Genomic DNA, 23,928 nt, shown 5'->3' on the forward strand with positions numbered 1-23,928 from the left:
CTTTTTACCCTTGCCTTTTGGTTTTAAGGGCTATTGGCTTTTTCTACTTGCTTTTTCTTTTTCTTTCTAAAATTTTTTTTGCCACTTTTTTTTTTCCGCAAGCCTTCTGCTTTTTCACTGCTTTTTCTTGCTTTAAGAATCAATTTTATGATTTTTCAGATAATCAATAACATTTCTCTTTGTTCATCATTCTTTCAAGAGCCAACAATTTTAACATTCATAAACAACAAGATAAAAAATATGCAATATTCAAGCATTCATTCAGAGAACAAAAAGTATTGTCACCACATCAATATAATTAAACTAAATTCAAGGATGAATTCGAAACTCATGTACTTCTTGTTCTTTTGAATTAAAAACATTTTTCATTTAAGAAAGGTGAATGATTTATGGAATTATTCATGGCTTTAAGACATAGTTACTAAATACTAATGATCATGAAGTAGAGACACAAAACATAAACAGACATATAGCATAAAAATAAAAAAACAGAGAATTAAGAACATGGAAGTTAAGGAATGAGTCCACCTTAGTGAGGGTGGCGCCTTCTTGAAGAACCAATGGTGCTCTTTGAGCTCCTCTATGTCTCTTCCTTACTTCTGTTGCATGATCCCTAGTGATTTTGGTGCTCCTATCCGTAGTTGCTCCCAATAGTTGTGTGGAGGACAATTTATCCCTTGAGGCATCTCAGAGATTTCTTGATGAGGTCCATGAGTGGGCTTTCTTGATGTGCAGTCAAATATTCTATTACTGAGCTATGAACCCTTGAGATGGAAGCTTTTGTCTTCCCTTTCCTCTTTCTAGAGGTTTCTCTAGCCTTAGGTGCCATCAATGGTTATGGAAAAGCAAAAAGATATGCTTTTACCACACCAAACTTAGAATGTTGCTCGCCCTCGAGCAAAAGAAGAAAGAATAGAAGAAGAAGAAGAAGATATGGAGGAGAGGGAGAGAGGCGTGTATTCGGCTATGTAGGGTGGGTTTGGGTGGGTAAGAGATGATGAATGTGAGTGGTGAAGAGGTAATGGGAAAGAGAAGAGAGATTGAGGTGATTGGTGAAGAAGAGAGAAGGTGAGTTGAGGTAGGTGGAGATCCTGTGGGGTCCACAAATCCTGGGATGATCCTGTGGGGTCCACAGATCCTGAGGTGTCAAGGATTTACATCCCTGCACCAATTAGGCATGTAAAATGCCTTTTCATTCAATTCTGGTGTTTAAACGCCGAAGTGATGCATGTTCTGGGCGTTCAACGCCCATGTGCAGCATGTTTCTGGTGTTGAACGCCAGTTCCATGCTTGTTTCTGGCGTTTAGCGCCAGCTCTCCTCAGGGTACATTCCTGGCATTTGAACGCCGGGATGTTTCTTGTTTCTGGCGTTCAGCGCCATATCCATGCTCTGTTCTGGCGTTGAACGCCAGCTAGATGCTCCTTATTGGCGTTTAAATGCCAGTAAGTCCTTCCTCCAGGGTGTATTTTTCTTCTGCTATTTTTGATTCTGTTTTTAATTTTAATATTTTTTCGTGACTCCACATGATCATGAACCTAATAAAACATAAAAGAACAATAAAATAAAATAAAATTAGATAAATAAAAATTGGGTTGCCTCCCAATAAGCGCTTCTTTAATGTCAATAGCTTGACAGTAGGCTCTCATGGAGCCTCACAGGTGATCAGGTCAATGTTGTATAGTCCCAACACCAAACTTAGAGTTTGGTTGTGGGGATTCAACACCAAACTTAGAGTTTGGTTGTGGCATCCCAACACCAAACTTAGAGTTTGATTGTGGGGGCTCTGTTTGACTATGTACTGAGAGAAGCTCTGCATGCTTACTCTCCCTTGTTACAGAAGGATAGCCGTGTGCCTTAAACATAAGGTAGTCCCCATTCAATTGAAGGACTAATTCTCCTCTGTTAACATCTATCACAGCTTCTGCTGTAGCTAGGAAAAGTCTTCCAAGGATGATGCATTCATCCTCCTCCTTCCTAGTGTCTAAGATTATGAAATCAACAAGGATGTAAAGGCCTTTAACCTTTACCAACACGTCCTCTACTAATCCATAAGCTTGTCTTACTGACTTGTCTGCCAATTGTAATGAGAATAAGACAGGCTGTACCTCAATGATCCCCAGCTTCTCCATTACAGAGAGTGGCATAAGATTTATGCCTGACCCTAGGTCACACAGAGCTTTTTCAAAGGTCATGGTGTCTATGGTACAGGGTATTAAGAATTTGCCAGGATCTTGTTTCTTTTGAGGTAAAGTTTGCTGAACCCATGTATCTAGTTCACCAATGAGCAAGGGAGATTCATCTTCCCAAGTCTCATTACCAAACAATTTGGCATTCAACTTCATGATGGCTCTTAGATATTGAGCAACTTGCTCTCCAGTTACATCTTCATCCTTTTCAGAGGAAGAATAGTCTTCAGAGCTCATGAATGGCAGAAGGAGATTTAATGAAATTTCTATGGTCTCTATATGAGCCTCAGATTTCTTTGGATCCTCAATAGGAAACTCCTTCCTACTTGAGAGACATCCCATGAGATCTTCCTCATTGGGATTCGCGTCCTCTCCCTCCTCCTTGCATTCGGCCATATTGATTATATCAATGGCCTTGCACTCTCTTTTTAGATTTTCTTCAGTATTGCTTGGGAGAGTACTAGGAGGGTTTTCAGTGATTTTCTTACTCAGCTGGCCCACTTGTGCCTCCAGATTTCTGATGGAGGACCTTGTTTAATTCATGAAACTTAAAGTGGCCTTAGACAAATCAGAGACTAAGTTTGCTAAGTTAGAGGTATTCTGTTCATAATTCTCTGTCTGTTGCTGAGAAGATGATGGATAAGGCTTGATATTGCTGAGCCTATTTCTTCCACCATTATTAAAGCCTTGTTGAGGCTTTTGTTGATCCTTCCATGAGAAATTCGGATGATTTCTCCATGATGAATTATAGGTGTTTCCATAAGGTTCACCCATGTAATTTACCTCTGCCATTGCAGGATTTTCAGGATCATAAGCTTCTTCTTCAGAAGATGCCTCTTTAGTGCTGTTGGATGCATTTTGCCATCCATTCAGACTTTGAGAAATCATGTTGACTTGCTGAGTCAACACTTTGTTCTGAGTCAATATGGCATTTAGAGCATCAATTTCAAGAACTCCCTTCCTTTGAGGCGTCCCATTATTCACGGAATTCCTCTCAGAAGTGTACATGAATTGGTTATTTGCAACCATGTCAATAAGTTCCTGAGCTTCTGCAGGCGTTTTCTTTAGGTGAATGGATCCACCTGTAGAGTGGTCCAATGACATCTTGGAAAACTCAAATAGACCATAATAGAATATATCTAATATGGTCCACTTTGAAAACATGTCAGAAGGACACTTTTTGGTCATTTGCTTGTATCTTTCCCAAGCTTCATAGAGGGATTCACCATCTTTTTGCTTGAAGGTCTGAACATTCACTCTAAGCTTGCTCAGCTTTTGAGGAGGAAAGAATTTATCTAAGAAGGCCGTGACCAGCTTATCCCAGGAGTCCAGGCTATCTTTAGGTTGTGAGTCTAACCATGTTCTAGCTCTGTCTCTTACAGCAAAAGGGAAAAACATGAGCCTATAGACTTCAGGATCTACTCCATTCGTCTTAACAGTCTTACAGATCTGCAAGAACTCAGTTAAAAACTGGTAAGGATCTTCAGATGGAAGTCCATAAAACTTGCAGTTCTGTTGCATTAGAGCAACTAATTGAGGTTTCAGCTCAAAATTGTTTGCTCCAATGGCAGGAATTGAGATGCTTCTTCCATCAAACTTGGACATGGGTTTAGTAAAATTACCAAGCATCCTCTATGCATTATTGTTGTTAGGTTCGGCTGCCATCTCCTTCTCTTGTTCGAAAATTCAGAAAGGTTGCCTCTGGATTGTTGTAATTTAGCTTCTCTTAGTTTTCTTTTCAGAGTCCTTTCAGGTTCAAGATCAGCTTCAACAAGAGTGCTTTTTTCCTTGTTCCTGCTTATATGAAAGAGAGGAGAACAAGAAAAGAAGAGGAATCCTCTATGTCACAGTAAAGAGGATTCTTATTATTAGTAGAAGAAGAAAAGAAAAAAAAAGGAGAATCCAAACACAAGGGTAAGGATAGAGGCAGTGATTGGAGATGAAGAGAGGTGAAGAGAAGTGTTAGTAAATGAATAAATAAATATAAGAAGATGAGAGAGAGAATTCAAAAATTAATTTTGAAAAGGAGTTAATGATTTTCGAAAATTAAAGATGAGATAGAATTAAAATTAAAATTTAAAATAATTAGTTAATTAAAAAGAATTTTTTTGAAAAAGAGGGAGGTATTTTCGAAAATTAGAGAGAGAAGTTGTTAGGTGGTTTTGAAAAAGATAAGAAACAAACAAAAAGTCAAATGGTTAGTTGAAAAAGATATTAAAATCAAATTTGAAAAGATAAGAAGATAAGAAGTTAGATAAGATATTTTAAAATCAAATTTTTGAAAAAGATAATATTTTGAAAAAGATATGATATAAAAGATAAGATAAGATGGATTTAATTTTTAAAATTAAAATTAATTACTTAACTAACAAGAAACTAAAAGATAAGATTCTAGAATTTAAAGATTAACCTTTCTTAACAAGAAAGTAACAAACTTCAAATTTTTGAACCAATCACATTAATTGTTAGCATATTTTTTGAAAAGAAAGATAAAATTAAGAAAAAGATTTTTGAAATTGAAAATTTGACTTGATTTGTAAGAAACAACTAATTTTAAAATTTTTTGACTAAGTCAACTCAAATTTTCGAAAATTATGAGAAAATTAAGGAAGAGATATTTTTTGATTTTTTTAATTTTTAATGATGAGAGAGAAAAACACAAATATGACCCAAAACGTGAAAATTTTGGATCAAAACACATGATGCTTGCAAGAACACTATGAATGTCAAGATGAACACCAAGAACACTTTGAAGGTCATGATGAACATCAAGAACATATTTTTGAAAAATTTTTGATACAAAAAAAACATGCAAGACACCAAACTTAGAAATCTTTAATGCATGGACACTAACAAACGAAAAATGCATATGATAAACAACAAAAGATACAAAACAAGAAAACATCAAGATCAAACAAGAAGGCTTACCAAGAACAACTTGAAGATCATGAAGAATACCATGAATGCATGAATTTTCGAAAAATGCAAGAAAAATTTTTAAAGCATGCAATTGATACCAAACTTAAAAATTGACTCAAAACTCAAACAAGAAACACAAAATGTTTTTATTTTTATAATTTTATGAATTTTTTTGTATTTTTTTTCGAAAATATTCTTTGGGAAAACGAAAAAGAGAAAAAAAAATTTTGAAAGATTTTTTTTTTTGAAAAATTTTTGAAATTAAAACAAAAAGAAAATTACCTAATCTGAGCAACAAGATGAACCGTCAGTTGTTTATACTCGAACAATTCCTGGCAACGGCGCCAAAAACTTGAGTATAGTAAATTAGTCGTACTAAATTTACTAATCAAGGTTGGCGTCTAGCAACACTGCTCAACGACCCGATAGTATAAAGTAATATATTTTTACTAAGAACCTTAGAAGAACAAAGTATAATTCCTTCTATCTTTCTTGCTCTTGGTTAATCCTTAGAGTATGGTTTAATTGTCAAACTCTAACTTATTACCATTATTATAATGAACTGTGAATGACCTAAGAAACTCATTTCTTCATGTATTCAATCTCCTCAGCCAAGGTTTTATTCATCTCAGTCATTATAATCAAAGAACTCAAACTCTTTACCTAGAGTTGACGGATTCCTTATTGGCTAATCATTAATTCTACAAGTATTTAAATCTTACCCAATATCCATTCAACTAGCACCCTAGGGTATTAGGTGTCCAGAATCAAAGTATAATAAATACATTGTTAATTACTATGACAGTCCCAAATCAAAGGAAACTCTATTACTATGTTCATCTTGAAAATATCCTATTGACAAATATACGGTAATTATAACCATTAGGAATTCTCAAAGTGAGTCAGTTCAATGGTCATAATATCTTTATATGCACCATCTATATATATAATTTAATAAATAAGATCTATTAATCTTCATCCAATGAAGACCATTATATATATATATATATATTGATCTTTCCGGATTATTAATGTCCTTTTTAATAATCCTATGAACAAGAACAATTTAGATTAAATTATAAAAGATTTATCTCTCAATATTATGATCACTATCACAATGATAAATCTCTAAATTTAATCAAGGACCTTATTATATTAACATTTTAATATAATAATAACAAATTATTTGACACATGATTGATTGGATTGTGGTTATACTCCTTATTCCCAACAATCTCCCACTTGTCCGAGAGCCAATCATGATAGATTGGATCTTGGACATACTATTATCTCAATAATCTCCCACTTGTACTAGAGCCAATCAATCATGTGTATAATTTTTAATACACATTTGTATTTATCAAAATTCTTTTGTCTTTAAACACCTTTGCTTTTGAGCATGTTTGCTTGACCTTTTGTAAAATACACCTAGTGCATAATAAATATCACGTTTTCTCAAAACATGAAATCTCCCACTATAATAGTGCATAATTTTATTTTAAGGACAATCCTTATTGAACATGATTATAAAGAATCTAAGTAACCATTATATCTATCTTTATAGAATTGTATCATTATACAAATAGGCTACTTTTCAAAAAGTTAGTTTGACGATCAAACTTTTTATACTCTCAAGAGAAAGTATATCCTCTATTGAGTGGTATACAATTTTAATAAAAGTAATTGTACTTCCATTCTTTCTTTAAGATGGAATCCCTTTTCTAAAAAAGAGTTTAACCTCTTATCACAGACACTTTGTCATAAGAAGAGTGATAAAAATAATCTCATTATTTCTTTAGGGTAACCAATAAATCTCATTTATCGAACCTAATATCAATTCTATTGTTGTGCAATCTCTTACCACATATAAGACATCTCCAAACTCTAATGTTCTTGAGTTTCACCTTATGCCTTTTCCATATCTCATATGGGTAAAAAATTGATTTAGTGAAAAATTTGTTAATTTAACATTTCTAAAATGTAGTCCAAATATTTAACAAACAGTGATACTCAACTAAATCAAATTTCATGTTTCTTAAACATGATGGAATATATAGAGTACTAGTATTTGTGTATGGAGTGAATCTCATTCTCTGTTCAATAGCATATCAATTAGATAATTAGAGATTTTATTTTAAGCTCTTATAATAAAAATACTCAATATATTTATTATTGGTCAAACCGACCTTTAAGAACAATTTTGATACGCATCCTCAATACTCATATTGAGCTTTTCCAAAAAGATCACAAACCTCGCTAAAGCCATTTGGCTAATAGCATTCCAACTTCTAAAGTTATTTAATTCAAAATATATTGCCCAATACTCCCACTAGTTTAAATAAAATCTTTGATAGTCATACTATCTTACTTTGGGTACTATACATCTTTTTAAGATGTTCAGTAATAAATAATGGGTATATGCTTTTGAAATTAGAACTCATGATTGTCAAAACAACCCATATTGTAGTAAAATAATATTTTAGATACTTCACAAGTATTGACTATTTCATCATCAATTTTATTGGACAATATTATTTCAATAGGATTATCATGTCCATGAAACTCTTTTATACATAAGAACAATTCTCAATGTATAGCCAATTTATCACTTTCAAGTATGCCATACGAAAAATGGACATATTTAAAAATTTAAAATATGAAAATAAATCAAGAAATCTATATTTCTGGCAAAATTATTTAGAATCGTGAATGAGTACATTGGTTGTCAAGTTGTTACTCATACCTATTCCAAATAAACATAATTAAATTGTATCCCATACAATTATAATCCTTAATAATTATCTGGTTGTCAGACAGTTATTTAACTGAATTATATTTTATACCTATAGATAGTCTAGGTTCAAGCATAAAATTAATTCTCCTTATACATCGTCATATGCATAAATAAATTCTATCTTTGAGTACAAATCTCCTGGTTGTCAGGTTGCTCCTTGTAAACAATTGATAAATTTATTTTTTTTTGGCAAACTCCTAACTTTTAGGATTATCTCTATTGTTAGAGAATTTTTTTTATCAATATTCATAGATTAAATTTTATACTCCCACGTTATTTAGTTAAAATATAAAATTAAATCCTTAATATATCAAATGTATATACTGATTATTATCTTGAAAATAAAACTCCTGGTTGTCAGGCCGCTCTTTATAATCAAGAACATTAGAAAAACTAATTTCTAAAATTATAGTGTTCAAAACACACCAATCAAATCAAAATTTGATTTTTCATGTACTAACGTTTAGCTTTAAAAAATTATCAAATCAAATTTGACCTTTATATATGCACTTTTATATATATATATATATATATATATATATATATATATATAAACAAACAAAAGATATTTTACATCTTATTCTTTTTATTATGATAAAAATCACAATAAAATTTAATATATAAATAAAATCAAACAAAATATTTTATTATAAATATAACTTTTATACTAAAAAAATGATAATTTAATCACAATTAAATAATTAAAATAAATTAACTATTAATTTATTAGAAAACCATTTCAATGGAAAATAGAAAAATAGGAATAAATATTTAAACAGAAAAATCCTGGCTCTGATACCACTGAAGGGATTACCATGTGTTCATAACACGCAGCAGAAGAAAAGAAAGTAATCTTAAAGATCTATTTTGTGTTTAAACTTTATTCCAATAATATATAGATCAGATCTAAATACCTTTAGACGCTTTAGTAAAAATTTTATTCTTCGATTGTACGAAGACTCAATGCGTATCCACACCGAGACCAACCTTTACTGTCAACTTCTTGACCAATGGAATCTGATCTAAATTGAGAAACCTCTTTGCAACCTTTGCACGCCATAAAATTCTTCTCTAAGAATCAAGCTCACATACGTTTATGTGTGTATAGGTAAAGGAATAAAATCCTTGTGTTTTATTCTCTTCTCTTTCTCATTCCTCTATTCTTGGCATACATATATATAGTATGAGATTTGTTATTGATTTTAAATTTGAATCTCAATTCAAATTTAAATCATATCATAACTTAATTTGAAAACAGAATCAGTTAGGATTTCATCCAAATTTAGAAACAGAATAACTAATTATTTTCAAATCTCATTTAATATTCTTAATTATCATATTATTATTATATTTTTGGTACTAGCAAAAAATATAATAATATTCTATTTGAATTAATATAATTATTTATTTTATCGAAACAAAATAATAATTAAATAATTCTATAACAAAGATTAGAACACGCGTTAGTGTATAACCCCATAGGTTCAATACTAAACGAGTAGTAAATTAGTCGTACTAAATTTACTAATCAAGGTTGGCGTCTAGCAACACTGCTCAACGACCCGATAGTATGAAGTAATATATTTTTACTAAGAATCTTAAAGAACAAAGTATAATTATTCCTTCCATCTTTCTAACTCTTGGTTAACCCTTAGAGTATGGTTTAATTGTCAAACTCTAACTTGTTACCATTATTATAATGAACTGTGAATGACCTAAGAAACTCATTTCTTCATTCATTCAATCTCCTTGGCTAAGGTTTTATTCATCTCAGTCATTATAATCATAGAACTCAAACTCTTTACTGAGAGTTGACAGATTCCTTATTGACTAATAATTAATTCTACAAGTATTTAAATCATACCAAATATCCATTCAACTAGCACCCTAGGGTATTAGGTGTCCGGAATCAAAGTATAATAAATACATTGTTAATTACTATGACAGTCCTAGGTCAAAGAAAACTCTATTACTATGTTCATCTTGAGAATATCCTATTGACAAATATACGGTAATTATAACCATTAGGAATTCTCAAAGTGAGTCAGTTCAATGGTCATAATATCTCTATATGCAGCATCTATATATATAATTTAATAAATGAGATCTATTAATCTTCATCCAATGAAGACCATTATATATATATTGATTTTTTCGGATTATTAATGTCCTTTTTAATAATCCTATGACCAAGAACAATTTAGATTAAATTATAAAAGATTTATCTCTCAATATTATGATCACTATCACAATGATAAATCTTTAGATTTAATCAAGGACCTTATTATATTAACATTTTAATATAATAATAATAACAAATTATTTGACACATGATTGATTGGATTGTGGTCATACTCCTGATTCTCAACAGAGATTAAAGAGGAAAGATGAAAGAAAAGGATTAGTGAGATAAAGGTAAAATGATCAAAAATTTGATTTTGAAAATAATTTTAACGTTGAGAACTATTTTAAATAATAAAAAAAGTAGAAATAATTTTAATTTTAATTTCAAACTTTAAGAACTAAAACAGTAGTTATCTCTACTTTTAAACTAATCCGTACAAATTTTACTAAAACAATAGTTATCTCTACTTTTAAACTAATCCGTACAAATTTTACGCTTGAATTTAGTAGGTTCTTTTTTTGTTTTTTTTTTTTTTAAATCCACTTGATACTCAATATTGTCTTCATGAATCAAATTAAAGTAAAGACTTACAAGTAGTTATTTTCATATAAAGTTAATCACCGAAAATTGTTAGATCATTTAACAAATTTAATTATATTAAAATATAACAACTTTTAACTATCAATGCTATATGAATACTAGTACGTATAAACTTTCACCACCAACTTAATCCATGCAGAAACTTCTGATCATGGAAGTGTGTCATAATGTTAACTGCTTTGTAATTGTACTCCCAATACAAATATCTACGTTAATTGTGACAATATAATAACAAAACCAAAACAATGATCTCATAGAAGCTTCAAGTTACATAATGAAGGCAAATATGGCTAACTAGTAAGTTAAAATTTACAACAAAAAATGTTCTGATTGGCAACAACAAAATTGAACAATCAAATTACAGTTTTATGTTTACATGATTCTCCATGTTCCTCCTTCAAAGAATGAAGCTTAATAGCTTATCATACAAAATTTTACCTAGCAAACATTAAAAAAAAATCTTGATAGAAATAAATGACACTGCAGAAAACCTGCATTCTTATTCTCCACAAAAATTGGGTGAAATGCGTGCATTTTTCGTTGTTTCAATCCCTGTCCAGATTCTGAAATATGTATAACCCAAACTTGTTCTGAAACAGTTCTTCCCAACTAAATCAGGCAAGAGCATCTGCATCGCCAAAAATATCGCTTTGCTTACTTCATGGCTGATCATCAAGCCAATCCTTGCGAAAGCAATGCTGCATCTCGCCGAGCTTTTTCAGCATCATTCCCAACACCATCCATCATGCCTGCATTAAACATGATTCTTCTTTTGTAGACATTGGCCAAAACGGAGATAGCTCCACCACTTTTCCTATTATAATCAGTGTTGGTGACACCAAACCAGCGGATGTAATATTCTCGGAAAGGTCCTTCAGTTTTGCGAACACCTACACGATTTCAAATAATATGCATGATCAGAAGAACCTAGTAGCTTTGATTATGCAAAAACAAATAACAATGGTGACTTCGTAGATAAGTTGGATGCAACATCTAAACAAAAAACAAACAAAAACAAAAACAATTATAATGACTTGGCCTGTAGACTGTAGTCCCAGATGCAACTTCTTAAGAACTTTCAAATTCGATCTTTTATCGAGTACTTTGTAACAATTATTTTTTCAAGATTGATAACAATGAAAGGCATCGTTTCTTACAAAAACAAGAAGGTCAAATTTAGAGAGGGACAGACACAAGTAACTCCAATACTGCACTAGGAAGAATAGTGGATCCTGTGCAGGAGCCTTATATACACATTCAGTAAAACTAATAGCTTCAATTTTTTATGTAAAAAGATGAAATGAATCATAACAATAAATAAGCGGAACAAGGGACACAAAGTTGTGTTGCAAGAGTACATGACTAAACAAGCAAGTGTTTTGGCTGTGTACATGCGAATTATGAGGAGAGTGAATGATAAAGGAAATGATCAATAAAAAGACTTCAAATATAACAAGAAAAATAAACTTTTGAAGAAGGATTTTGAAAGAGGCAAGTTTGAGGGGCATTCAGGATATGCTAACAAATTGTAGGACTAGATGGCTAAACGGATTAAGTGGATAATAAATGTTGAGACATGGGAAATAAATGCAGACATAAAGCATAGGATTCAACCTAGATGGACAAATTGAAGAAGAGTCATTCAAGTATTATTTTTTATGATAATAACATTGTTTTATTTATTTATTTATTTTGTATTCACAACTATAAGATCAGAATGTTGTATAGAACTGAAAATTTGGCAATAAGATTGAACTAGTAATGAACGCATAGAAAAGAAAGTTGGGATAGAAAGAAACAATTTGTGATAAAGATGATAAATATCCTCTAGAGAAGGCCTTTAGTAGCTCTCTCAAGTAGAATACGTAAACTGATGGTAGTTTAATAGCTAGCTAGAGATAAAGGGAGAATTATTGGTAAGACAATCAAGAGGATTAGATTTTAATGGTTTGAGTTAAAAGGTGATTGATGACAAGACACTATGGTTTAATACATGTAATTACCACCATCCAGTGGGGCAAGACTTAACTATTACTATCACTATATAGATGTGTACATATTTTCCAACTAAGGCTCAATATCATAGGTTTGTTGCATAATAAGAATTTCACGAGTTTTAAGATAGCGCATTAATAATTTATTAATTTTCAATATGATACTAAAGCAACTCCAACAGCAAAAATGTTACTAGTGAGGTAAAAGAGAGATGGTTAATTCCATGGTAAGTCATAGCCCTCTTAATTTAATAGTGTCATTGTCAATGATGACTATAAATGAATGCAATGAGACAAACAAATAACTAGTTAATCAATTTGATATATTGAGAACGTGAAAAGGAAGATATAGTTATGCTTACTGTGCGCTGTTGAGGTGTTGTCCCTCGCTCAATGGCTGCAGCTGGAGTCTCGGGGGACAAACCATGACACATTAATTTCTGTGCAAGTGAAGGGAGGGTTGACAAGCCCATATAAACCACCAATGTAGAATCAGGATCGGCTGCATTTTCTGCTACAAATAAAGGATCAGTTCCACCTTTCCTTGAATGCCCCGTGAGGAACCTCACGCTATTTGCAATACCACGATGAGTTAACGGAATCCCCAGCTCTGCTGCTATTCCAGATGCTGCAGTTATGCCTGCAAGGAATGAGAATAACTGATTATGGTAAAATCACAAACCAAACATGATCAACTAAAAAGGGGAAAAAAAACCTAAAAGAATAAGTGGTAACATGAACACCAATCATCTTCCCTGTCAAATTGCCAATTCAACAAGGCACTTTGTGCTTTGCGATGTAGAGTAACCAGTGAGTGTATCTAATTCTAATGAAAAGTGCCACTTTAAGTTGGATTAACCATAAACTTGCTTAGAAAGCAATGAATACACAAGGAAAATACTCGGTCACTATTATATAAAGTATAAGAATGCCTGATTGATCCACAGATACCTGTTTCAAGATTAAATAACAAACTATTTTCCGTAATGACTATTGACTCAATTTGGCAAAAACCGATTTTTATCCGTGGCAACTATATAACACAATGGAGCATTGGTGCCATCAACATTATGATTTATTAGGATCCAAAATCTTTGTAGTGTCAAATTCGTCTTAGTAAGATAAAGACACCAGAAGCATACCTGGAATAACTTTCACTTGGATACCTTGTTGCTGCAAAAAATCCATTTCCTCTCCACCCCTCCCAAACACCTACATATACCAAATGAAGAAGTGAAAAAAAAAACATAAAATAGCATACAGTCCATCATCCATGACAATGCAATGCATCAAATTGCTTCACCAACAGACAACCCCAAATGGAAACTTACCAATGGATCACCCCCTTTAAGTCTCACAACAGTGGCCCCGGCTTCTGCAAAACTCAGAAGAAGCTCATGTATTTCCTCCTGCCACAATCCAACCCAAAAAAAAAAATCCATTTTTATCAATATAAAAGGGGGTCTAAAACACCAAATCCTAACTAACTCAAGCAAGAACTCTTCATAAAGGGATCAAAACATAGTCAAGACAAAACCCGATATGGGTATAGGAAACCCGGTATGTCTCACCACGCAATTCGGTACATTTTGTTATAAAATTACTAGTATTCCTTTAGAGAGATCTCGGTCATTCAGTACATGATACACAAGTGAGAGAGAATTCATTAGGGAAAACAAACACAAACTACAAAAAAAAAAAAAACAGTACACATATAAAATCAGAAAAAAATTGAAAAGTTCAAATTGAGCCATAACCCATAATAAAAAAATTTAAAAGAAACCAAAACCAACGCGTAAACAACAAACATCAATGCATATTATCAACACAAACAGTCAATACTCTAATTTCAGCAATAACCATTCAGAAAAGCATAAAAAAAAAAAACTCTACTACAACAAAACATAGTCCAGGTATATAAAATCGGAAAAATTCCCAATTCAGCAATAAAGACCGATCAGAAAAATTGAAAAGAAACCGAAACAGTACCTGAGTTCTGCTATGGTAGCCAGCAGTTTTTCCCACATAGAGAAGCCTAGCATGAGGAGCAACCAAATCTAAGACATCATTAGAGACCAACCTATCATACAGCAACAAATCAGCACCTTTGATAACTCTCACAGCCTTCAATGTCAACAACTCAGGGTCCCCCGGACCAGTTCCAACCAAGAATACATTCCCCAGTACACATTTTCCTTCACTGTTACACTTCCCTTCACTCTCCCTCTTCTCCCTCAGCACCTGAAGCAGCTTCTTTAGTTCTGGAAGCTGGAGAGCTATGTCATCTTCCCTTATGGAGCCCAAATTGGAAGACACTATAGGCTTATTGTTGGTGGCGGTGTTGGTGTAGAGCCATTGGTCTCTTTGGAACCTCTCTATGGAGTGCTTCTCTGTGAAGGGTGAAGAAGAAGAAGGAGAAGAAGATGAAGAAGAAGAAGAAGTAGAAGAAGTGGTGCAGCAGTTGATGGAAAAAACTCGGTGGTAGTGGGTTGTGGTGAAAGCGGAATAATGAAGAGAGGAGAAAGATGCAAATTTGTGAAGAGCCATCTGGGGTTGTTAGTACAGAGAAAGATTCGGGATGGATTGAAGTAGAGGTGTTCACAGTGAAGTTTGGATCAGTTTGAGCCAAAACCGAAGGATCCAAACACTAATATTCCTTACGGTTTGGTTAAGATTGGATAAATTTTCTACAGATAACGATCAAATTTCCAGCTGTTTGGGTTGGATTGGATGCACAGCTTTTGAATAACAATAACAAAATGAAAAGTATCTTGTCAACACCAACAATCCAATGTTACTTAAAATCATTCCTCAAAAGCACAAGGTTCATAATATGTCATAAGATTCTTTAAGAAGCTAAGAATGCTTGGAAATGAAGCTGTGATAAACATCAGTTCAAATCTTCACCAGAATCTTCTTCATCCAATTGGGGAATTCGAGCAAGATCTAAGACAAATAAAGAAATAAATAAATATTAATAAGTTGTGCGAAATATTGGTAGTGACATTCTGGTTGAATGTTGAAACCGGAATCAAAACTTCTGCTTTTAGCTTCTAAAGACAATAAAATAAATTTATCATGGAAAACAAACATAATTCAAAACAATCATTAGCTAAAAAAATTAAACAGCATCAGCAACAAGAATGTAAGAATCAAGCAACAACAGCAGCAACACTACCAACTACCAACTAAGAATAATAAATTTTAGCTCTTAGATTCTAAGGATACTGAAATAAATTTATCATCGACAACAAAGACAATTCAAAATTATCAGAGGCTACCGAAATGAAACAGCATGAGTAGTAATAAGGGTTTAAACAGAAAAAACAACAATGTAATTAAACAGAAGTAGAAAACAGTACCAAGAGAAGCGACGAAGCTCAACGAGATGGCAATGCTCACTCTGTGCCACTGTGAGTAGAAGCGGAGGAAAAGTTGGAGACGCTAGGGCTCTGTGTCTCTGGGACGAAGAAGAAGAAGAAGAAGAAGAAGAGAAGGGGATACGGCAGCAAGGAGGGACTTGAAGGTAATATATAAGAACGAGAGAGAGTGTTTGAATTGGAGTTGAGTTGTGTTAATGTGTTGTGATGTGTGAGAATGATGGACTTTGGGGAGATTGAGGAGACAGCGTACTTTGCCTTTGGGCTTTGGGAGGGGCAGGGCGTCCTTGGTTCACACTCATCGTTCAGGTTATTTATTCCTATATTATTTTCATCCGGTCCTAAATAAATTTTTATTTTTAAAATGATATATTTTTATTAGCAAAAAATGTATTTTAAAAAATTAAATATTTTTATCAAATTTTAAATATGTATAGATATTTTTTTAAAAAAATAAATTATTTATTTTTTTCTAAAAGTTAAGAATATTTTGTTTTTCTCAAATAAATAAAAGTAAAAAAGTTTTAACTATTTTCTTTACTAAAATATCATTTATCATAATTATTAATTACAATTTATACTTTTTATCATAATTCTCCCTCCATATTTATAGTTATATATTTTATCAAGATTTTATACGCTCTCATCATTTCTTTTTTTTTTTTTTTGGTTTTCTACGATATCCTCCAGTCCAGCAGAAAAAGAATTAATTTGTCGCGGTACCGAGTTCCATTTAAAGGTTTGTTATTGGTCAATATCCAATGGATTGCTGCATGCACAAGGCAGAATTTAAACTCCTGACAGCAGATTAGTTAGCTAACTATTAAACCAATCTAACTTGGTTCTCACATCATTTCTATTTAGGGCAAAAACACTTTTTGAAATTGCCCTCGACTAGTATCACATCTCCAACATCCAGCATACTTCAAATTTATGGGCTTGTTTGCTCTCTACAAGAAGAATAGACTTAAACAAAATTAATATATCCTTGAGCAATTTGAAAATATTTTAGAGGCAAAAAACATTGAAAGAGATGATAATGATGATAACGCTAGTGATGATAATAACAAAATTAAGAGAGAAGAACCAACTCAAGAAGAAGTAAGAATAATTAAGAAATTAAAAAATTATAGATCAGTTATCATCACTAATGTATTATTAGTTACACACACTCACTAAAAAAAACTTTTGTAAGTAAAATATAGTTAAGAAAATTTTCCTTAAGTAAAATGTACTAAAAATTTTTCTTAAAGATTAGTTATATAACGTCTGCTCTAATATAAAATATACTAAAACACTTTTTCTTAAGCAATATAAATAAGTATGTGTCTTCTGAATTTGAAAAAAAATTAAAATATTAAGAAAGATAACATTAGAAGTTTTGTTGAGTAAATAACACCATCTCAGGTATACTCTAATAACCTCCGAGACACAGCACACCTCAGCAATATGATTATCTCATTCTCAGCTGCAAAACTGCCGAAGATGTGAAATTGTTCATCTTAAAAAGCCATTAATAAATGATGTATTTTGACCCCCCAGTATTTAAATTTGAGTATCATCAACATGTCAAACCGCTTGAACAAACTTTCTATAGCCATTACACTCGGTTGTTGAAAGCCTCTAAGCGCCAGTATTTAAATTTGGTTCATTTATTTATGTTTTCTATTTTTAGTTTTTTAAATTTTTATTTTAAAAATTTTGTAAATAAAAAATAATTGAAATAATGAAATTTTATTTTTTATTGTCACCTACTTTTACAAAATTTTTAAAATAAAGAATTCTAAAAATAAAAATATAAATCAAACATAATCTTAATGTTTTAATTTTGTTTGTCGGGAGTGTTTGACTATTTATTAGCCTTATATTTTACAAGGTGACTACTCAGATAAAGACGCATATTTCATCTTTTTTTAAAAATATTTTTATGTTGTGTTTTAATTTATTTCTGTATAATTTATTCGGTGTTTCTCATCACATATTATTAAATTCTTCAAAAGATTTTTTTTCCAAAAAACAATAAAAAAAACATTTAATTTGGACTAAAACCAAAAAGGTAATAGATTAACTATTAGATTTTTTTTAATTCTTTATATAAAAAATATATCACATTCATCAAAATATATATATATATATATATATATATATATATAACAAGCTCTTAAAATTTTTATAAATAAAAAAATAATTAATTTATATTCGTACAATATATAAAACAATTACTATATTATTATATTATAGATTAAAATTCACTAATTTAAATTTTGTTTTTATTTTTAATATAAACATTAGAAATAAATAATTTTTTTATAACAAGATGCAGTGTAATAAAATATATATAATATTAATTAATTTTTAAAAAATTCTAAAAATATGATTTTTCTAATAAAGTGTTATTAGAAAATTAACATTATAAAAGGTAATTTCAACCAATATAATATAGTAAGTTATTAAATATACAAAACACATAGAATATAAATTTTTATTGAGTTTAAATTTTAAATAATTTTTAATTAAATTTCGAATATTTTTATTTTAAAGAGTTAGAATATTTTAACATCATCTTTTTCGTATCTTTTTAATTGAGTCTTTAATTTTTTAAATTATAAACCTTATTTATAATTAAGAGTAATATTTTAACACCACTAATTAGTCACACATATAAAAATACCAGAATAATTTTATTGTCATAATTATAATCTAACTTTATAAGTAATACAACGCAATGAAACTATATATAAGTAATATAACCAAATTTTATCTATATTTATAGTCACATTTCATAAATAATATAATCATATTATATTTATGCTTATAGTTAAAATATGAATAAAAAAATAAAAAATTATCATGATAGTTTATTTTTTTTCGTTCATAATTTTTTTATTATTTTTTAAAAAAGATAATTCAATAACAAAAAAGTCTTATTAAGAGTAATTTATTTATATATGATTAAAAAATAATTGAATAATTATATATGATAAAAAATTAATATTATTAAAAAATAAAATTAAAATTTATTTTAAAATTAAAAATAAAGTTTATTTAAAAATAAAATTAAAAATTATATTTTTTTTCTTTTTTCTAAAATTTATCTACGAATAATTCTATAAATATTTTATGATGAATAAAAATATTAAACTCGTACTAATTAAACTTTATACGAATTTTCGCCACAAAAGACTTGTTCTAGTTTTCTCCTTTTGTAATTTTACTTCATTCCAATAAAAATATGCAAAAGACTCTCTATGAATTTTTCTTTGAACAAGTTCTTATGCAAATTAGAATGTGGTTATTTGGAAAGAGAAATTTTATTGTGTAGATTGGTATAAAATATTTAGACCAATAAATCGTAGCTGTGTGAGTTATTTGTGTAACACGTGGGTCAAAATAGTGCATGATAGATTCAGATGATGGAACAAGTGGATTGACAGTATTAGTAGTTCAATAGTAAGTTTGTCTCATGCAAGTATGATTAAAATGTTAATGAGTCATGCTTAATAGCCTAATACAATTGTTAGTTTAGTTTATTTTTGGCAAATGGACTTACGGGTAAAATAGATTATTTTGGCTTGGTAGGTTTTAGCAATTTTAGTTTGATGGTGTGGGTTTTGTTTTAATTCATATTGTTTTATTGAATTACAAATTATAAATTATAAATTAGTATTTTGTAGGTATTTTAATTTCTATAGAAACTCAAATTTTGAAATTTTGTAATATTATTGTAAAACTCAACTATAAGTTTTTCATGTGTTATTGTATTGTTCTGTGTTTATGGTATTATTTTGTGTTCTTAATCGTATAATTAAATTGATCTGAGGGGCTCTAAGTTTGATAAAAAAAAAAAAAGTATAATTTACTTAGTGATATTGGAAAAAACCATTAAAATCTACTATGCCCAAATATTACAAGTTGCCCATTTGCCAAAAATAAATTAAACTAACAACTGTATTAGCTAGGTCTCATTAACATTGTAATCATCCTTAAATGAGACAAACCTATAACGAAGCCATTGTTGCTATCAGGCTATTTGTTCCATCACCTGATTCTGTCTAAATGTATTTTCTATAACATGCCAACAATGGAGTTGCACACACAAGATTTATTAGTGTGGATGCTTTATGCCATCCTCCATACCATAAACATGCCCATTTGAAAATCGATAATTCTACAATGTTTTTTTTTCTTGAAATGCAGCTTATAACAAATGATAAATTCAATAGTAGTGTTCAACACAGAGTGCTGGCAAATTTTATTGGTCCAAGAATATCTGTTGCAAGTTTTTTCTGCTCAGGTGTCAAATCATCGTCAAAACTTTAAGGCCCTATAAAAGAATTGTTATCAGAAATCACGATTGAGGAATATGTAAAATACTATAATGCCAAAGGCCTTGATGGAACCACTTCTCTTGAACATTTTAGGGTTTGACTTCAGAAATTTGGAATTAGGGTTGGTTTAATAATCACATGATGGTAGTGACATTATTTGTCAAATAAAACTTAAGGTATATCTCATATTCACAAAGTTTGTAATTGTAATTGAGGTATCTTATAAGAAACGAATATTTTGTTGAGTTACTATGTCTGTGTCAAACACATTTTAGATATAATATTTATCGAGACTCGTCAGATATGCGTGTTTGGCGTATTTAAGTATGTCATAAAAGATAAAAAAATTTTCTCTAACCATGGTTAGACATACATTTAAATACCATTACGTGTCAATATGTCCAACCTTATTTTTAACATATATTTTTAAAATAAATTTAAAAATAATAGATATTATTATTTATTAAAATAAAAAATATTTTAAATATTTTATATAATTAAAATAAGACATTAAAATTAATTAAAAAATAATATATATTTTAATATCAATAAAATATCAAAATATCATTATGATTTATTTATAAAAATTTTATATTTTATATATATGTGCCTTCGTATCTTATAAAATTTTAAAATTTATGTGTTGATAATCTTATATCGTGTGGTATCCTATATCCATATCCTATATATATGTTACTGTCTATACATCATAGGAGGTACTATATATAAGTTGAACATTTAGATTTTTTTTAAAAGAATAAAAAAATGATAAATAGATTTGATTTGTTATATAGAAAGTAATGATCGTACATAATAAGAAAATCTTGATTAGAGGATTTTTACAAATTACTATATATCACGTTATATGAATGACAGATTCATCAATAGAACTCTGTACAATCTTTTTTTTTTTTTTCTCTTTCTATTGCCCTTCTAGGGTACAATATCGAATAGAATTGTGGAGAGTAGTGTATTAAGTCAGTTTCCTTGAGATCGTGATAAACTTTTGTTACAATAGTTATTGTGCTTTGGAGCTAAGTGCGGGACCACAAATCCCCATGAGGCCTTTACAACAGCTAGTCCTGAAATGAAAAGATCAACATCTACCAGAACCATAAGCTCAATAAACTTACCAAATATACAAGAGGAGTCACTAGTTATCTACAATAAAAGTGATATATGCAAGGTTTTTGAAAATTAAATAATAAATTATTTATGATTTATTATATTTATTTAGAGTTATATTTTTAAAATTTTTTATATTAAATTAAAATTTTTTTTATTATAATTTAAAATTTTAGTAAGTAAAAAATAATAAAAATTTTATATGTTTTAATTTAAATAGTTAAATTTTAAATTTTATTTTATGAATAAAAAAAGAAATTAATTTAATTATCTCTAATTCTTAAATTAGAGTATTTGTTTGAAAATAATTTATAAATTGATAAACAAATAATATTTTTATATATAATTATTATTGAATTAAAATTAGTTTTCAAGCCAGTACTATATTATTCCTATTTTTATTTGAAATTACCGACCTATCCTTACGACCTTACCCCTTTTTCCCCAAATCAAAACCTAACCCTAATACACCCACACACTCACCCACTTCATCTAACATAGCACCGCACCCCACCCCCTTCTTCCCCAAAACACACATACACAACTACAGCTCATCACACACGCACACACAAGCTTACACACGCAGAGGAAGAAACCTTGACGGAGAAGACGCTACCCTACTGACAGCTTCGTCGCGCCCAGTTGTTGCCTTGCTTGTCGCCACCCTCGATTGCCGAGAGAGAGGGATTCCGACGTGGTCTAGGGATGGAGGCAGAGTGAGAATGAAGCGCGAGCTGAGGAGCTGTCTTCGGGCACCGTCGCTGTTTGTGGAGCTTGCTACTGTCACCGTTCAAGCTGTTGCTGCCGCCATCACACGCAATGCCGCCGAAGCTCCTCTCACCGCCGTCGACGCCGATCTGAGCAGAGGAGAAGAGGAAGGACGATGAAGGGGAGAGATTGATGGGTAGGAGGGAAAACAGCGCCGCTGTAGTTGTTGCTACGTCACCGCCGGAGCTCCTCACTACTGCTCTAGTCGCTGGAGTCAACCGTTGGAGCTGCGGCTACTCGGTTCTTGGTTCTTTCTTGGTATAGTAAGTCGTTTTGCTCCGAAAACTCCTCTTTGTCGCTATTCTATTATATATTACTGAGGCTTATGCAGTGTTATTGTCATAGGGTTGAGTTTCAGTTCTTGTATGTCGCATTTGGAGTTGCCGTTGTTGTTGTAGAAGCGATACAGAGTTGTGGTTGTGAATGCCGCTGACGTTAAGATTTTTGCCAGTAAAGAATTTCATAAAAACAGTCGCGTTGTAGATATAGTCTCTAAACTGACAGAAATCCCTTCGTACAAACGTTTTGGTTGTCACAAGTAACAAACCCCTTTTTAAAATTGATAACCAAGTATTTAAACCTCGGGTCATCTTCTCAAGGAATTGTAGGGAGGTATGTTCTTATTATTGGTTGTGAAAAAAGTAAAATTGGGGTTTTTGGAATTTGGGCAATGGGCACAAGCATATTTAAATGACAAGTAAAATAAATTAACAGTAAAATAAACTCTTGGCAAGGTATAAAGACTGGAGGTCCTATCCTAGTTATCCTTATCAATTATGAAGAGAATTGGATTCTTCTCCCACCTTGTTAACCTCTAACTATGAAGGTAAGTTAAGTGGATGAATTAATTCGAATCCTCAAGTCCTAGTCTTTCCTTGGGAAAGGCTAGAGTTATTGGAATATGAATTAATGAAATGAAGAAATCCAATTTTCAATCAATAATGAGTTTGATAACTCTAGAGTTACCAATTATTTAACCAAGGCCAAAAGGAAAGGAAATTGAAACTGCTGGAATAAAAATGCCTTCAGATGGGAAGCAATAATCATGTAAATAAAAGAAAGCAATAATAACTGAAATACCTCAAATAATATTAATTCAAAGAAAATCATAACATGAAAGAGTTCATAAATTAAATTGGAAAAATAATTAAAAATAAAGAACCTGTGATTGAGAGTCACTCCTAAAACTAAGAGAAGTCCTAAATCCTAATCCTAAGAGAGAGAGGAGAGAACCTCTCTCAAAACTAGATCTAAATCATCCAAGAATAACAGAAAATTCGGAGAGTCCTTCAATGGATGCATTCCTCCACTTCATAACCTCTGGTCTACGACTTCTGGACTTGGATTTGGGCCAAAAAGGCTTCAGAATCCGCTAGAGCATTTTCTGCAATTTCTGGTGCGTGGCCTCTGTCACGCGTCTGCGTGGATCACGCGGTCGCATCATTCGGAGTTCTCCTTGTCACGCGGTCGCGTCGGTCACGCGTCCGCGTCGTATGCGATTTGCTCAAGTCGCGCGGTTGCGTCAGTCATGCGGCCGCGTCGTTGCCTCTTCGCTTCTGGCACGCGATCGCATCGTCCATGCGATCGCGTGGATGCCAGTTCCTTCAGAAACTCCATTTTGTACTTTTCTTCCATTTTTGTATGCTTCCTTTTCCATCATTTACGTCATTCCTGCCTTAGAAGATCTGAAACTACTCAACACACTAAT

General features: G+C 31.2%; 1 protein-coding gene and 1 non-coding gene across 2 annotated transcripts; one reads left to right on the forward strand and one right to left on the reverse strand.

Moving 5' to 3' along the window:
- The first annotated feature begins 3,349 nt into the window (after positions 1 to 3,349).
- Positions 3,350 to 3,453, forward strand: LOC130942711 (small nucleolar RNA R71). The gene has a single exon (XR_009071271.1). It is a non-coding gene; the product is annotated as a small nucleolar RNA R71 (small nucleolar RNA).
- A 7,413-nt stretch (positions 3,454 to 10,866) lies between these two features.
- LOC130941423 (S-adenosyl-L-methionine-dependent uroporphyrinogen III methyltransferase, chloroplastic) lies at positions 10,867 to 16,219 on the reverse strand. The gene is made up of 6 exons (XM_057869918.1): positions 15,982 to 16,219; positions 14,609 to 15,565; positions 13,951 to 14,028; positions 13,762 to 13,831; positions 12,982 to 13,259; positions 10,867 to 11,515 (listed from the first exon to the last, which is right to left on the reverse strand). The coding sequence occupies exons 2-6, from the start codon at positions 15,164 to 15,166 to the stop codon at positions 11,369 to 11,371; spliced, it is 1,131 nt and encodes a 376-aa protein (XP_057725901.1). The 5' UTR covers positions 15,167 to 15,565; positions 15,982 to 16,219; the 3' UTR covers positions 10,867 to 11,368.
- Between the last annotated feature and the right edge of the window lie 7,709 nt (positions 16,220 to 23,928).

This window comes from Arachis stenosperma, chromosome 7 (assembly GCF_014773155.1).
Source record: "Arachis stenosperma cultivar V10309 chromosome 7, arast.V10309.gnm1.PFL2, whole genome shotgun sequence".
NCBI lineage: Eukaryota > Viridiplantae > Streptophyta > Magnoliopsida > Fabales > Fabaceae > Arachis > Arachis stenosperma.